The sequence below is a fragment of the Tupaia chinensis genome, unplaced genomic scaffold, assembly GCF_000334495.1.
Source record: "Tupaia chinensis unplaced genomic scaffold, TupChi_1.0 Scaffold000226_1, whole genome shotgun sequence".
Classification (NCBI taxonomy): Eukaryota; Metazoa; Chordata; class Mammalia; order Scandentia; family Tupaiidae; genus Tupaia; species Tupaia belangeri.
The window spans coordinates 6985401-7003684 of NW_006159701.1; the positions used below are offsets into that span (position 1 = coordinate 6985401).

The 18284-nt window shown below is 39.1% G+C and overlaps 1 protein-coding gene across 2 annotated transcripts in view; it reads right to left on the reverse strand.

Moving 5' to 3' along the window:
* Nucleotides 1–225: 225 nt before the first annotated feature.
* The window catches only part of SLC5A4 (solute carrier family 5 member 4), a 51587-nt gene continuing 33528 nt past the window's right edge, over nt 226–18284 (reverse strand). The window contains exons 12-16 of one of the 2 annotated variants that reach the window (XM_006147965.3): nt 16586–16754; nt 14703–14918; nt 8909–9008; nt 1522–1530; nt 226–623 (exon numbers count right to left, since the gene is read on the reverse strand). In XM_006147965.3, the coding sequence (XP_006148027.2) occupies nt 409–623; nt 1522–1530; nt 8909–9008; nt 14703–14918; nt 16586–16754 (709 nt within the window). In that variant the 3' untranslated portion in view covers nt 226–408. Of the gene's footprint in view, nt 624–1521; nt 1531–2397; nt 2796–8908; nt 9009–14702; nt 14919–16585; nt 16755–18284 lie in introns of those variants that run through there. The other variant, XM_006147964.3, reaches the window with a different exon arrangement.

Genomic DNA, 18284 nt, shown 5'->3' on the forward strand with positions numbered 1-18284 from the left:
TTACCACTCATACACACAAAGAAGACAATCAAATGAGGTGATAAATGTGCTAAGTAACTTGATTAGGGTTATCATTTCAGATGTATACACGTATCTAATGATAATGTCATACACCTTACATACATACAATTTCTATTTGTTGCTTACATTCCAATAAAGCTAGAAAAAATAATTTAAACCTATGGTCTTAGTTTGGACACATATGAAGTTGCTTTGCTAGTTTTATAAATTAACTTTTTTGTTTATTGATACAAAGGGATGGCAAAAGCGAAGCTTTCGAGTCTATTGACATCTCATTAGATAAAATTACCAGCTGCTCGTCTCCCTTTTGCAACCCAGAGAACTGTAAAATTAAAATCAATAAAATTATCCTTGGCTTCAAATATATTGCAGTGGTTTAGATAGAGTTCAGGCAAAATAACCATAAACAAAGACCACCACAGCCAAGAGGATGATGGCATTGATGTTCACTACATTCCTCCACAAGGGCTTCTCTGAGGTGTCCGTCATCTTCTTTCTTAGGGCTTCCTCCTCCTCTTTGGTCAGTTTGGGCCCTGTCTTTTGCAAACCACAGAATAAATCATAACTCTTCTTGAGACATCCGCGAGAGTGCTCAGGATGATCTGAAAAAAAGAAAGATCATCCCGAAAGATGGCAAATAGAAATATGTGTCAGTGTAGGACAGATCATTGCAAAGAATGATTAAAACCACTTGATGGTGTACCCATACCCCCAAGAGTGGTCTTTGGGACTTGTGGTATTCCTTCAACATAGACCATACCAACAATAAGAATAAAAAAAAAATAACCAAAAAAAAAAAGAGGAAAAAAAGTGGATATTATGTGGGAAATTGTAGACACCATGAAATGCCCAAATGTCCATATAATGGGTGTCCTAGAAGGTGAAGAAGCTAGTAAAGGGATGAAAAAATCTCTTTCATAAAATACTCAGAACTTTCCAAGTTCTGGATTGTCTTGTGCACTAAAACAGGCAGGTAGATCAGTGGAACAGAATTGAGAACCCAAAATAAATCCCCCCAAATACAACCAACTGATCTTTGATGAGGGGCAAAAGATAATCCAGTGGGGAAAAGAAAATTTCTTCAGCAAATGGTGCTAGGAAAACTGGATATCCACCTGCAGAAGAGTGAACCTGGACCTGTATCTCTCACCACTAACAAAAATCAACTCAAAATGGAGTAAGGCTCTAAACATAAAACCTCAAACTATAAAACGACTGGTAGAAAGCACAGTGAAAATTCTTGGAGGCCTTGGAGTAGGCAAAGACTTCTTTTTCTTCTTCTTCTTTTTAAAAAATATTTATTTAATTTTATTTATTCATTCATTTTATTTTTTTAACTTGACCAGAGAGAGAGACACACACACACACAGAGGAGGAAAGTGAAAAAGCAAGCCACCAGGTCTGGGACTCAAACTGTGGTTGGTCATGTGGGAATGTTCAGTGCCTTAACTATCATGCCACCTGCTGGCCCCAGGTAGCCACCGGGTCTGGGAATCGAACCGCAGTCGACTACATGGGAGTTCAGCAACATAGCCATTACACTAACTGCTCGTCCCTCCAGTTGAATACTGTTGACAATAGGAAACAATTGAAACCAACGTGAATATTCTTCAGTGGAAAAGTAACCCAACTATAATAAATCATCCTATGGAACAATGATACAACACTATTAAAAAGAATGAGAGAGACTGATATGTATTAGTAAACAAAAGATCTTTGGGATATATTATATGTGAAAAAGTCCATCATGAAATAATACATAAAGCAAGAGTATAGAAATACTTATAGATCTGAAATGTAATAGGGTGACTATGATTAATAATCCTGTACTGTGGGACCAGCAATTGTATAGTGGTTACATCACTGGACTCCCACATAGTTGACTGCGGTTTGAGTCCTGACCTGGCGACTTAAAACTCATGCCAGGTGCATGTGCGTGCATGCCCAAAATCCCTAGAGGAGAATGGGTGAGAAGGGATTGCAGTGTGGCCTTCTCTCCTAGGTGGTGAATTCTTGCTTTCCATCTCTCTGTCTCTCTCTGTCCCTCTGGCGAGTACACATGCCCTCTAGCAAAAATCTCTCTCTCTCTCTCAAAAAAAGAAATCCTGTGTTGTGTATTTGAAATTTGCTAAGAGTAGATCTTAAGTATTCTTACCACTCATACACACAAAGAAGACAATCAAATGAGGTGATAAATGTGCTAAGTAACTTGATTAGGGTTATCATTTCAGATGTATACACGTATCTAATGATAATGTCATACACCTTACATACATACAATTTCTATTTGTTGCTTACATTCCAATAAAGCTAGAAAAAATAATTTAAACCTATGGTCTTAGTTTGGACACATATGAAGTTGCTTTGCTAGTTTTATAAATTAACTTTTTTGTTTATTGATACAAAGGGATGGCAAAAGCGAAGCTTTCGAGTCTATTGACATCTCATTAGATAAAATTACCAGCTGCTCGTCTCCCTTTTGCAACCCAGAGAACTGTAAAATTAAAATCAATAAAATTATCCTTGGCTTCAAATATATTGCAGTGGTTTAGATAGAGTTCAGGCAAAATAACCATAAACAAAGACCACCACAGCCAAGAGGATGATGGCATTGATGTTCACTACATTCCTCCACAAGGGCTTCTCTGAGGTGTCCGTCATCTTCTTTCTTAGGGCTTCCTCCTCCTCTTTGGTCAGTTTGGGCCCTGTCTTTTGCAAACCACAGAATAAATCATAACTCTTCTTGAGACATCCGCGAGAGTGCTCAGGATGATCTGAAAAAAAGAAAGATCATCCCGAAAGATGGCAAATAGAAATATGTGTCAGTGTAGGACAGATCATTGCAAAGAATGATTAAAACCACTTGATGGTGTACCCATACCCCCAAGAGTGGTCTTTGGGACTTGTGGTATTCCTTCAACATAGACCATACCAACAATAAGAATAAAAAAAAAATAACCAAAAAAAAAAAGAGGAAAAAAAGTGGATATTATGTGGGAAATTGTAGACACCATGAAATGCCCAAATGTCCATATAATGGGTGTCCTAGAAGGTGAAGAAGCTAGTAAAGGGATGAAAAAATCTCTTTCATAAAATACTCAGAACTTTCCAAGTTCTGGATTGTCTTGTGCACTAAAACAGGCAGGTAGATCAGTGGAACAGAATTGAGAACCCAAAATAAATCCCCCCAAATACAACCAACTGATCTTTGATGAGGGGCAAAAGACAATCCAGTGGGGAAAAGAAAATTTCTTCAGCAAATGGTGCTAGGAAAACTGGATATCCACCTGCAGAAGAGTGAACCTGGACCTGTATCTCTCACCACTAACAAAAATCAACTCAAAATGGAGTAAGGCTCTAAACATAAAACCTCAAACTATAAAACGACTGGTAGAAAGCACAGTGAAAATTCTTGGAGGCCTTGGAGTAGGCAAAGACTTCTTTTTCTTCTTCTTCTTTTTAAAAAATATTTATTTAATTTTATTTATTCATTCATTTTATTTTTTTAACTTGACCAGAGAGAGAGACACACACACACACAGAGGAGGAAAGTGAAAAAGCAAGCCACCAGGTCTGGGACTCAAACTGTGGTTGGTCATGTGGGAATGTTCAGTGCCTTAACTATCATTCACTATCATGCCAGCTGCTGGCCCCAGGTAAAGACTTCTTAACAAAGACCTCCAAAGCACAGGAAATAGTCCCCAAAATAGACAAGTGGAACTACATTAAGTTAAAAAGGTTCTGCACAGCTAAAGAAACAATAAGTAGAGTGAGGAGACAACCCTCAAAGGAGAGTATTTATTTGCAAACTATACCTCAGATGAGGAACTGAGCCAGAATATAAAGGGAACTCAAGTAACTTATCCACACACACACACAAAAAATCCAATTAAAAGATGGGAAAATGAACTGAACAGACGACTCTCCCAAGGAAGACATATGAATAGTCAAAAAGCATATGAAAACATGCTTGATATTTCTTATCATAAGGGAAATGCAAATTAAAACTACAAGAGATAGTAATTAACCCCAATCAGAATGGCTAAAATGAAAAAAAATAAAGAATAGTAATGCTGGCAAGGCTGCAGTGAAAAGGGAACTCTCCTACTCTGCTGGTGGTGATGTAAATTAGTACCACCACTGTGGAGAATGACATGCAGAGTCCTCAGAAACCTACAAATAGATCTACCATACTACACAGTAATCCCACTCTTAGGCATTTACTCAAAGGAAAACCCTCAGTCAGGAAAATACTTGCACATCCATGTTTATCACAGATTTATTTACAATTGCTGGAACATGGAATCAACCCAAATGTCCAAAAATAGACTACTGGATTGAAAAAATGTGGCATATATACTCTAGGAAATACTACTAAGCCATAAAAAACAATGAAGCTCTGACATTTGATACAAAGTAGATGAATATGAAAGATCTAATGCCAAGTGAGGCAAATCAGACTATGAAAGACAGACTCTGCCAATATACACTGCCCGTCTGTGTTCTATAGCAGAAACTGAAAGGCTGGAAGGTATAACAGCAGGGAGGGCAACCGTAGATGCTAGAGAGAGGAAGGGGGCTAGCAGGGGGTGGGTAATATGGGAAGGGAGGGAGGGAAACAGAAAAAACAAACAATATGTTTCACTGACACAAAAATAAAAAGTTACTAGCTGATGGTAACGTATGTGGTAATGACTTGGTCTTGACTGATATGCCCTGTATTTGTGCTGGGAAAAACCACGTTGCCCACTGTAAAGATGTATAGTGATCTAATGTAAATAATAAATTAGAAAAAATATGTATACACCCAGCCCTTGTTAGAGAAATTCCTGAGATGATACAATTAAGTTTGCTAATAAAAAAATAGAAGGGCTGGCTCCATGACCTGATGGTGAAGGCAGCTGATTCTACATGACTGACTATGCGGTTGGGTGGTTGGTGTCCTGGACCTGGAGGCTTGAGAAATATGCTGGGTGCCCATGTGTGCATGCCCCAAATCCCAAGAAAGTGGAGAAATGGGGGAGAAGGGACTGTGGCATGACCATTCCTTACAGGGGGGAGTGTTTTCTCTTCTCCCCCTCTTTCTGTCTCTTGTGAGTGCACATGCCCTTTAGCCAAAAATAAGACAAAAACAAACACAATAGAACCTTTGCATGGCAGAAAGTCCAACAAAGTCAAACAAGTGATGAAATGGGGAAGCATTTGCACGTTATATCACGAAGGGTTTAATATACTTAGTGGATAATAGATTTCCAAAAATAGAGGACAAAAAGACCACTAATAGCCCTGGGTAAAAATACAAGACAGATGGAGCCGGCACACAGCATGGAGGTTAATGCATGGCTGATTGCACGATTCAAGGCAGTTTGAAAAACATGCCAGGTGTGTGTGCATGTGTGCCCAAAATCCAAGAAGGGAATAGAAGAGAAAAGGCGTGGCCGTTCTCCTTAGGGGGTGATTTCTCACTTTCCCTCTCTCTTTCTCTGTCTCTCTCTCTAGCAAGTGCATGCACCCTATAGGAAAATAAATAATAAAATAAAAACAAAAATACAAGATAGATGAATAAATAGCTCAGAGAGAAAAGAATAATGGCTCTTAAGGTCACTCAAAAATAGAAATTTAAATGAAAACTATATTGAGATACCGCCTTTCATCTATCAGCAACAAAAATGCAAAAGTTTCATAATATACTATGTGGGTGACTCTGTATGGAAATGGACATGCTTATGCATTGTTGCCAGGAAAGCATGGTTCAATATCTACAGAGGACCCTTTTGAAAAAGCAATGTAATACACTGTAAAGTTATATGTAATCCAATGTAATATAAAGAAGATTATGATGATAATAAAAATTAAAAAAAATAAAAAAAATCTACAGAGGGGAATTGGGTATTATACAGCAAAATTGCTAGGTATTAACTCTTGGACCCAACTATCAAACTTCTTAAAATCTGTACCCAAAGTATACTGACAAGCTTATTTGTTGCAGTACTGGAAAATTTAAAGCATACTTTTAAATTCAAATGTCTATGAAAAATCATAATGAAAGAGACTATACATGCTTAGAAATAATTAATAATGAAAATTATGCACATCAAAAGCTGTGAGAGGGAACAAAAGTATTATTCTCTTAAAGATTTTTTTTTTTTTTTGCCATAGGTACATGTACTTGCTGGAGAGAGATAAAGACAGAGAAGGAAAGGGAGAAATCAACCTCCCCAGGGTGGGTAGCCATGCTGCAATCCCTTCTTCTCCATTCTCCTCTTGGGATTTGGGGCATGTATGCACATGTGCTTGGTGTGTTTTTCAAGCCTCTGGGTCCAGGCCTCGAGACATAGAGTCTGCCATGTGGTAGTCTAGCACCTTAACCATCACACAACCTGCTGGCTCATTATTACTTTGAGAGAAATGCATACATATGGCTTTAGATATCTTTTTTTTTTAAATGTGTGTGTGTATATCTTCTATTTTTTATTTTATTAAAAAATTTTTATTCATACATCAAATTGCTATACATCATTTAGATTGTGAAGACATTACCCAGCGTGATACACACCTCAGTCCAGCCCAGTTGAGACCCCCATACACATCCTTGTCAACAGATAATAAACCTTACCTGTGTCCCGCAAGTGTCTTAAATCTCCATTCCCCCCCAAATTCCTACACTCTTCCCCTCCCACACTGTATTTCTACTTTGTCTCTAGTGCCCATTACAATTTTTCATACTTTTATGTTCTAAAAAAAGAGAGGTTGGGATTAATGAAGTAATATGTAACTTCAATTAGAAAAAAACACAACAAAGTAATGATACAGAAAAGAAGTATTAAGTAATAGAAAAAAATAGCAAAAATCAAAAGTTGATTCTTTGAGAAAAGTAAACTAGACGAGTGCTTAGTAAGATTAACAAGAAAAAGGACAAGTCCTAAAGAATTACATCATTAATAGAAAAAAACATAGCCAGCGAAGCAGCAAAGATGGAAAAGACAGTGAGTAGATACCATGAATAACTTTATGCCAATATTTCTAAAATGTGTAATAAGTGGACACGTTTCTAGAAATACATAATTTTCCAAAACTGACTAACAAACAAATGGAAATGGAATAGTTCTGCAGCCACTATATACATTTAAAAAATTGCCAGAGGGGGTTTGTATTAGTCAGAGAGTGATAAAGAGAGAGAGAGAGAGTGGGAGGAGGATCTCCTTGGGGGCACGTCGGGCATGTCTATTTAACACCAAATAGGCAAAGACTGAGTGAAAAAAAAATAGGAAAATTATAGGCCAGCCATACTCAGGAAACTGATGTAAATCAAGAGAAATAAGAAGCATTGACCTGCTCTTCAGTTTGAAAAACCCAAGTCAAACAATTAGTGGGCAGTTAAGACAACATATTCTAAAGTGCTAAATCTTGATAGCGGTGATAAAAATACTAGGTTAACAGAGCCATGGGGATAGAGAAGTTTTCCTGTTGAGTGAGACAAGAATTGGCATTTTTTTCCCCTCTTGCAGAGAAGGTAGAAATATTCTAGGGAGCTTGGTGTATGTGGGGGAAAATGAAGGAAACCTGTCTCTCTGGAATGGAGGGTACGTTAGAGAGCATAGTAAGAGAGGGTTGGGGAGAAGGTGGCACTAGATGCTGGTCACAACCAATCAGGACTGAACAGCTAATGTAATTAGAAACAGGAGACTTTGTGATGGGTTATCCTCTCACTGGCCAGCATACTGTTTCATGGATGGATAAGCGATGGATAGAGTGATGGGCAGGCAGAAGGCTGGATGCATTTTCTACACAGCAAACTGGGTTGGTGACTGGGAAGGGAAGATTTTACAGCATTAGTTTGCCTTAAATCTGACATCTTTCTCAGAAGCTAAATTTAGTGGCATTTAAAAGAAGAATGCCTAGGTCCAGCCTGTGGCTTGGTGGTTAAGAACACTGGATTCTAGCTCTTCTCGTTAGCGGCCTGAGGTGATCTTTGAAAATGGTTCGCTATTCACTTGACCCAGAGAACCCCACAAAATCACGCAAGTCAAGAAGGTCAAATCTCCGTGTTCACTTTAAGAACACTCGTAAAACTGCCCAGGCCATCAAGGGTATGCATATTCAAAAAGCCACCAAATACCTGAAGGATGTCACTTTACAGAAGCAGAGTGTGCCATTCCGCCATTACAATGGTGGAGTTGGTAGATGTGCCCAGGCTACACAGTGGAGTTGGACACATGGTCAGTGGCCCAAAAAGAGTGCTGAATTTTTGCTGCACATGCTTAAAAATGCAGAGTCATGCTGAACTTAAGGGGTTAGATGTGGATTCTCTGGTCATGGAGTGCATTCAGGTGAACAAGGCACCAAAGACGCGCCGTCGTAAGTACAGGGCTCATGGGCGGATTCACCCATACATGAGCTCTCCCTGCCACAGCGAGATGATCCTCACTGAAAAGGAGCAAATTGTTCCTGAACCGGAGGAGGAAGTTGCACAGAAGAAAAAGATACCCCAGAAGAAACTGAAGAAACAAAAACTTATGGCATAAAGTCAGCATAAAGTAAATGTAGAGAAAAGTAAAAAACAAAACAAAAACAAAAAAACACAAAAAACCAACAAAAAGCAAACAAAAACCCCCACTGGATTCTATATGGCTGATCATGTGGTTTGAGTCCTGGATCTGATGGCTTGAAAAATGTCTCATTTCCCCATACCTGTGTGCCCACAGTCCTGAAAGGAGGGAGAAATGGAGAAGGGATGGCAGCATGGCCGTTCCTTGTGGGGAGTTCCTCCTTCTCTCCCTCTCTTCCTCTCTCTCTGGAGAGTGTACGTTTCCTCTGGGAAACAATCACTAAACCAAGCCAGGCACGCAGAGATCCTGCATGAAAATAAAATTAAAGTAGTTATTACCTTCTTTGGCATCATCGACTTCTTCCTGCCTTTCGTCTTCCGCGTCTAAATCAATCCGTTCCTCGGTACTGTCCCGGAGAGCCCAGCACAGGCGGTGCAGCTGCGAAGGTCACACCCAAATCCATTAGTGATGGGCAGACGGTCACAATAACGTGACGGCACCTGCATCTACTATGTGGTTTTTAAAAATGAGACTGCACAGGAGGGTGCAGATCACAAAGAAAGGTCTTCTGCCACGCTCACTCACCAAAACACACAAGCCATTTACAACGATTTCTGCTTCTAATTCTTCGGATATTCAGAACTCAAATAATATGCTTCAAATGTCTGTTTCTGGATTGAAGTCAGAAAAGGCGAAGATTTAGCTAACCTCCACTATGCTGCAGCTTCTCTCACTGTCCTTCTCTGGATGCTATTTATTGCATCTTTATTTGTTTGTTTACCTTTAGTTACTTTTATAACTTAAATATCTTCTGAAGTTCTGTTTCTAGACCCAGCGTGTTTAGATGGTATCTATGTACGAGTCTTAAAAGTTTCAGATGTAATTCCCTTAAACATCCCTTTCTGGAACCAGCAGATGGCATAATGGTTACATCACTGGACTCCCACATGGCTGGCTGTGGTTCAAGTCCTGGACCTGGCGGGTTGAAATTTATGCCAGGCATGTGTGCATGTGTGCCCAAAATCCCAGGAGAAGAATGGAGGAGAAGGGATTGCAGCGTGGCCATCCCCTTGCTCTGTGTGTGTGTGTGTGTGTGTGTGTGTGTGTGTGTGTGTGTGTTGATTTCTCACTTTCTGTCTTTCTGTCTCTGTCTCTCCAGCAAGTGCACACATTCTATAGCAAATATCTCTCTAATAAACATCCTTTCCTTGGGTACACCTCCAAATGTCTCTACTGTTCAATAGTTAGGTTTTAGAGAATTAGACTTGTTTTCTTTAAGTATAAATAAAATTTGCATGCTTAGTCTGTTCACTGATTTTAAAAATGTAAAAAGAAATAGCATTTACATTATTATTCAAAAATTTTTTTCAAACCAGGATCCAAGATAATGTGATTGACACAACAGATGAAGAGCAGACCTGGGTCATTCTCTCACGTGTCAATGGTTTTTAAATTTATAATCCATAATATTCTCAAAGTCATGTCTCATTTTATGTCAGCCTCTGACTTTCTTGTACACATTTACTGGAATTTGTAATTGGCTTTCTTATTTGTCACTAACATAAATGTATTTCACCTTATCATTGCGATTCTTAATTGTAGGTTCATAAGTTTTTATTTTTAGCATTTTTCACATTAAATCCACTTTCTTTGTTAAAATTCTCTTCTTGGGACTCCTTGAATTCCGGTTCTAACTTGGACTGAGGACTTTCTAGTCTTGCTGAAAAGCTATGATCATGGGGTATCTCAGTGCGACACTGCCAGGCCACCACGACACTGTTCATGTTTTTCTCTGAAATAACTATTACTATCTATCAGTCCATTTTGAAAGTTTGAATCTCACAACACATTAATAAAACATACATATGAATTAGGAAAATACTCTCACTGTTACTTCAGATATAAGTTTTTTCTAACTCATACTACTAATAATAAATTATGGTATTTCTATTGGCAAAAAAGAGTTTAACATATTTATTTCTTTGAAAATTATGAAATGCTTTCTAGTTGCTTTCATTTCACCTCCCAATATTCAACATAAATATTTATTTATGAATTTTGGTGGCATGTCTTTGGTCATATGCTTCAGGATTGTGATCCACGCATAACCTACTGCCTACTCCTGAAGGAAAGATATTTTTTGAAGCAATAAGTATTGGTTCAAAAGTTATGAGCGATAAATGCAAAACACATAAAAGCTTTACATGCTAGTCATAAATTCAAACACTATTAGTATATAAGTAGTGTTTATATTTAAAATTTTAAAATATCAATATGTGTTGGGTGCCTGTATTGCTCCTTCCCCACTCTCCAGACCCCAGAATATCCTTTGCTGAAAATTTCATATGGGTATGCTTTAAGATATTTTTGCTTAGACAAATATGCATACACACATTTCGTTTCAAAGAGTTATATTATATGAGACTATATTATTCTGCATATGTTTCCCCTGCACTTATCACTAAATCATATTAGGGACATTTTTCAAAGCAAAGACTAGAATTTACTCATGGTTTTTTTTTTTTTTTTGAGAGTTTTTTTCTATAGAGTGCGTGTGCTCGCCAGAAAGACAGAGAGAGACAGAGAGATAGAAAGTGAGAAATCACCCCCCAGGGAGAATGGCCACACCACAGCCCCTTCTCCTCCATTCTCCTCTCGGGATCTTGGGCATGCACGCACATACACCCGGCGTGAATTTAAGCCACTCGAGTCCGGGACTCGAACTGCGGTTGACTACACAGGAGCCCAGTGACATAGCCATTATGCCAACTGCTGTTCCTGCTTACTCATGTTTTTAAACAACTGCATAATATTCAGTGCACTACTATTCAGTACTTATTCCTTTAGTGATGAGAATTTGGATTGTCCCATTTTTTTTTATTAGAAAACTTTTGCAGAGAAAATACTTATTCATATTTTTTCATGCTTGGACAAGTATTAATATTTCTACATGATAAGGTCTTAGAACTAGACATTTTTTCTTTAAGTATAAATAAGATTTGTATGCTTAGTCTAAAATGAAATCGTGACTCAGGAAATACAGGAATTGTAAAACTAGGACCAGTCCTGGAGCCTACAGTGATGGGAGCTGGACCATACATGGCTGACCACAGTTTGACTCTCAGCCCCAGTGACTTGAAAAACATGCTGGCCGTGTGTGCAACCTCAAATCCCAACAGAATGGAGAGATGGAGGCAAAGGAACTGGGGTGTGATTTTTTCCCCTCTCTTCTCTCTTTCTCTCTCTCTGGTGAGTGCATATATACGCTCTGCCAAAAACAAAACAGAACAGAACAGACACAAAACAAAACAAAACACCCAAACTGATAAATACCACCCATTTGCTCTCCTACTATTTATAAAGTTCATACACTCACCAACAGTTCTGGACTGTGGGCATTTGCTCACATCCTCATAAACATTACAAATTTCTCATATTAAACACTTTTGCCAACTTGAAAGGCAAAAGTACATCTCATTATTTTATTTCCCCATTTTCTGCTCCCTCATGGCACACACTTTTTTTTTTTTAAATATGTCTGTGCAAGTGTCCATGCTGCGTGGGAGACTCTACTCATCCTGCGAACAGGCCTGGGCCAGGCATCAGCTCTGCCATGAAGTCTTTCCCAGTCTCTTGGGAAGCACTAACTACTCTCTTACTGGTATTCTATAGTGATGGTCTCGTGTTACCTCAAAACACACTGTACAGTTCTTTGTTTTCTTCTAAGAGATTTTTGCCATAGGGTGTGTGTGCGCACCAGAGAGACAGAGACAAGAGAGAGAAAGAGAGAGAATGAAAGTGAGAAATCACCTGCCAGGGGAAATGGCCATGCCACAATCCCTTCTCTCCATTCTTTTAGGTTTTTGGGCATGCATGCACACGCACTAGGTGTGAGTTTCAAACTGCCAGATGCAGGACTTGAACTGCAGTGGGAGTCCAGCACCTTAACCACTATGCCACTGCTGGCCCCACTGTGTAGTTCTTAAAGCATGATGTCCACTGCCTTACTTTTTACTTCGCTGGTGCTTTAGATAGAGTATGTTCCATTATTGCTTAGTTGAATGACTTTTGAAGCAATAAGTATTGGTTCAAAAGTTATGAGCGATAAATGCAAAACACATAAAAGCTTTACATGCTAGTCATAAATTCAAACACTATTAGTATATAAGTAGTGTTTATATTTAAAATTTTAAAATATCAATATGTGTTGGGTGCCTGTATTGCTCCTTCCCCACTCTCCAGACCCCAGAATATCCTTTGCTGAAAATTTCATATGGGTATGCTTTAAGATATTTTTGCTTAGACAAATATGCATACACACATTTCGTTTCAAAGAGTTATATTATATGAGACTATATTATTCTGCATATGTTTCCCCTGCACTTATCACTAAATCATATTAGGGACATTTTTCAAAGCAAAGACTAGAATTTACTCATGGTTTTTTTTTTTTTTTTTGAGTTTTTTTCTATAGAGTGCGTGTGCTCGCCAGAAAGACAGAGAGAGACAGAGAGATAGAAAGTGAGAAATCACCCCCCAGGGAGAATGGCCACACCACAGCCCCTTCTCCTCCATTCTCCTCTCGGGATCTTGGGCATGCACGCACATACACCCGGCGTGAATTTAAGCCACTCGAGTCCGGGACTCGAACTGCGGTTGACTACACAGGAGCCCAGTGACATAGCCATTATGCCAACTGCTGTTCCTGCTTACTCATGTTTTTAAACAACTGCATAATATTCAGTGCACTACTATTCAGTACTTATTCCTTTAGTGATGAGAATTTGGATTGTCCCATTTTTTTTTATTAGAAAACTTTTGCAGAGAAAATACTTATTCATATTTTTTCATGCTTGGACAAGTATTAATATTTCTACATGATAAGGTCTTAGAACTAGACATTTTTTCTTTAAGTATAAATAAGATTTGTATGCTTAGTCTAAAATGAAATCGTGACTCAGGAAATACAGGAATTGTAAAACTAGGACCAGTCCTGGAGCCTACAGTGATGGGAGCTGGACCCTACATGGCTGACCACAGTTTGACTCTCAGCCCCAGTGACTTGAAAAACATGCTGGCCGTGTGTGCAACCTCAAATCCCAACAGAATGGAGAGATGGAGGCAAAGGAACTGGGGTGTGATTTTTTCCCCTCTCTTCTCTCTTTCTCTCTCTCTGGTGAGTGCATATATACGCTCTGCCAAAAACAAAACAGAACAGAACAGACACAAAACAAAACAAAACACCCAAACTGATAAATACCACCCATTTGCTCTCCTACTATTTATAAAGTTCATACACTCACCAACAGTTCTGGACTGTGGGCATTTGCTCACATCCTCATAAACATTACAAATTTCTCATATTAAACACTTTTGCCAACTTGAAAGGCAAAAGTACATCTCATTATTTTATTTCCCCATTTTCTGCTCCCTCATGGCACACACTTTTTTTTTTTTAAATATGTCTGTGCAAGTGTCCATGCTGCGTGGGAGACTCTACTCATCCTGCGAACAGGCCTGGGCCAGGCATCAGCTCTGCCATGAAGTCTTTCCCAGTCTCTTGGGAAGCACTAACTACTCTCTTACTGGTATTCTATAGTGATGGTCTCGTGTTACCTCAAAACACACTGTACAGTTCTTTGTTTTCTTCTAAGAGATTTTTGCCATAGGGTGTGTGTGCGCACCAGAGAGACAGAGACAAGAGAGAGAAAGAGAGAGAATGAAAGTGAGAAATCACCTGCCAGGGGAAATGGCCATGCCACAATCCCTTCTCTCCATTCTTTTAGGTTTTTGGGCATGCATGCACATGCACTGGGTGTGAGTTTCAAACTGCCAGATGCAGGACTTGAACTGCAGTGGGAGTCCAGCACCTTAACCACTATGCCACTGCTGGCCCCACTGTGTAGTTCTTAAAGCATGATGTCCACTGCCTTACTTTTTACTTCGCTGGTGCTTTAGATAGAGTATGTTCCATTATTGCTTAGTTGAATGACTAGTTGGTAATCTCTTAGAGCTTTTCCACCTCTAGTGATGCAACAAATGGATTGCCTGGGACTTGTACACTAGCAGCAATTTTAGAAGCCACACAGCTCTTATTGTAAAATAAGCATATATTCATTACTTATCACTTACATGTTCATCAGGAATGGGTTTCGTTAAGAAGGAAATTCCCAGGGTGACAACTGAGGTCACGAAAAAGAGAATGAGGGCGAAGTATAAATAATGCACTCCACAGATGAATTTGGGACAGTTACTGGGAAACAAACAACTTCCTGTTCCATAGGAAAACTCCACAATTATACGAATAAGGCCCATCACGAGCCCAATGACTAGGCCCCAGAATGCTCCCTGTAAAAGAAATAAGAACAAAATTAGAATGGTTAGAGAAAATGAGAGGCTTCTCTGAGTAAATTCTAATTATCATCATTATGCTAACTTTCATGACTAAGGACCAACAATAAGCAGTTAGTCCTGAGCACAAGATTAGCTAAGCAGAGAAAGTGACAGATACACGGGTTTGTGAGTGGGGGGTGTTGCTCTCCGTGGTCCTGAATCAGTATTGCCCGAGTAACTCTCCAATTCCAGGACTCCAGGAGTGGCAATGTTGCTCTCCGTGGTCCTGAAACACTATTGCTATTCCCTTCCCTCCCACTCCCCCACCTCCCAGTTAACTCTCCAATTCCAGGACTCTACTATCCACACGGACCCAAACTCTTACTTTATGGATAGATTTTGAAAACATTTATTTTTCAGAATAAACAGAACTATAACGTATGTTCCACAATTTGCAGAACTGGTATTAAATAGCTTTAAGAGTTCTATTAAGTTATTGACAATTCATTGAAAAGTGTTGCTTTTCTGATGAAAAGTCAATGGGAGAGAAACGTGTGTCCTCCCTGTCTCCTAGTTCAAAATGTTATGTTTTAGGGAAACAAAATTTAAATGAGATTAAGCGTGCAAGCTTTACACGGAGGAAGACCTGAGTCTGAATTCCAAGGTCTCACTTACCAATATTCAGTACCATGTGAGAAACAGATATTGCTGTGATGTTAATGTTTGTGCACACTAAAACTCATGTTGGGACTTAATTTCCACTTGTTATAGTATTAAGAGGTGGGACCTTTATGAAGTGGTTAGATCATGAGGGATGTCCTCACTCCTGAATGGCTTAATGCCATTATCATGGGAGCAAGTTAGTTAATCCTGGCTGTGGTTGTTATAAATTGCTTTTAGCTTTTCTCTCCCAGACATCATCAATTGCATGCTCTTGGCTCAGGTCATGTGATGTCTCTGTCATATGATGGCACAGCAAGAGGCCCTTTGCAGGTGTAATACTATGTTCTTGGGTGTCCCAGCGTCCAGAGCCATGAAAATCATCTCTTTTCTTTCTTGCCCAGTATCAGATATTCAGTTACGGCAATAGAAAATGGACCAAGACAGATACTAATCTCTCTGCAACTGTTCCTCACCTGAAAATCACAATAATAAAGCTAGCATGTAGGACCAATGATGGGATTGAATGCTGATAGTCCATAACAATCAGTCAATGATATATATCATGGCAGCAATGAACCCCTACCTACCGTGTTCTGAAACCCTATGTGGTAGGGTTTCTCAGCATTTCCATAAGGAAATGCTTATCTTATTTAATGCATCAATTCCATAAGGTAAGCATCATCATTATTCTCATTTTACAGGATCAAATGATTTCCTTAAGATTTCAATATTATTAGGTGGTATAGCCATACTGGACTCTGGAGTCTGTCCTTCAAGCTTGTGTTCCTCAGCACTGTGCTGCGTATGTACATAGTATTTTGTAAGAAATATAAAGACTATAACATGAATTGGCACTATGCTTTCATACATGTAAGGCTCAAGAGTTGTGACTGACCACAACTGAAATTGAGATGGGTCTTTTGTTGAATAAGTAGGGTAGAATTTTGCTACCTCAGTGAGATAAACACCTTTTTCTTATTCTAGCAGGGAAAAAAAAAAACTTTGCAATTTCCACTTACCTGTTCATTGACCCTTTTGCAGAAGATGGCGAGCAGGAAGACAGATGCGACTGGAGGCCCAAGGTAGCTAGAAATCGATTCTGTGTAATGGATTAGTTGTCCATTTTGGGCTATCTCTACAAATGGGACCCACAGGATGCTGGTGACAATTAATAGAATGACAAATAACCTATAGAAAGCAAAACGATTTAAATATTAAATAAATGCACCATAGAGCTTCATTGTGCTTTAGTTTTTATATCACTTTTGTTGCAGTTCATTGATTTTTTTCCAAGCCAAGTCAAACTCCTTGACCTTACCTGAACCGTCACAATGCTTAATGATAATCTGTTAGTAAAATGTGATGAAACAATTGTTTAGAACCAGTCATAAAAGATTCATTTATGAAATGAAATATCATTCATAAAAACAATTTAAATGTCAACAATTGATGAATAATCCTCCAATACAAATTATATCTTGCAATCATATGTATGAACTGCATAATAATGTTTCAATCAATAATAGATTGCATGTATGACAGTGGTCCCATAAAATTATAATAGAGCTGACCATTCCTATCATCTAATGACATCGTAGCAGTCTTTTTTCTTTTTTAGAGAGTTTTTTTCTATATGGCACATGTGCCTGCTAGAGAGACAGACAGAAAGTGAGAAAACTCCCCCAGGGGGAAAGGCCATGCCACAATCTCTTCTCTCAGAATTTTGGGCATGCATGCACACGCACCTGGCATGAGTTTTAAGCTTCCAGGTTTGGGACTTGAACTGCAGTTGACTACATGGGAGTGTAGCAATGTAACCATTATGCCATCTGTTGGTCCTAACATTGTAGCAGTCTTAACTGCATAGTGCAATGTGTTGCTTGTTTATGGTGGTGCTAGTAAAAACAAACCTACTGTGTTGTCAGTTGCATGAAAGTATAGTACACACGATGATGTGATGATGTATCGTATGTAATGCTTGACAATGATAATAACTGTGATAGTGTCTTATGTGATTCCTATACTTTTTATCATTATGTCAGTCTACTCTTTCTATTATACTTATAAAAACAAAAAGTTTACTGTCAAATAGTATGCCTTGTTACACTGGCAGCAACCTTGCATATCTCATGTTTATACTGGTTATACGCGATCATATTGCATGTACCGTTTATATGCCATCTCTTGATTGCGTAATTTTCTCTGTGCTTGCTTTTTCTTTTATCTCTTTCTTTCATTTTTTTTTTTTTTGGAGAGGTTTTTGCTATAGGGCACGTGTGCTTGCCAGAAAGACAGAGAGAGACAGAGAGACAGAAAGTGAGAAATCACTCCCCAGGGGGGATGGCCATGCTGCAATCCCTTCTCCTCCATTCTTCTCTCAGGATCTTGGGCAAGCATGTATACATGCCCAGTGTGAGTTTAAGCCACCAGGTCCGGGACTCTAACTGCAGTTGACTACATGGGAGTCCAGCGACATAGCCATTACGCTAACTGCTGGTCCCATATTTATGTGTTTTTTAAAAATTTGTCACAAAGTTCATGCTCTCAGGGGAGAGAGAGAGAGAGAGCCTCCCTATCGGGCTTGCTCACGCCGCAGTCTCTTCTCCCCCATCTCTCCATCCTGCCAGGATCTGGGGCCAGCATGCACATGTGCTTGACATGTTTTTCAAGCTGCCAGGTCCAGGATGGTTGGCTATGTGGGCTCTGGCTCCCTTAACC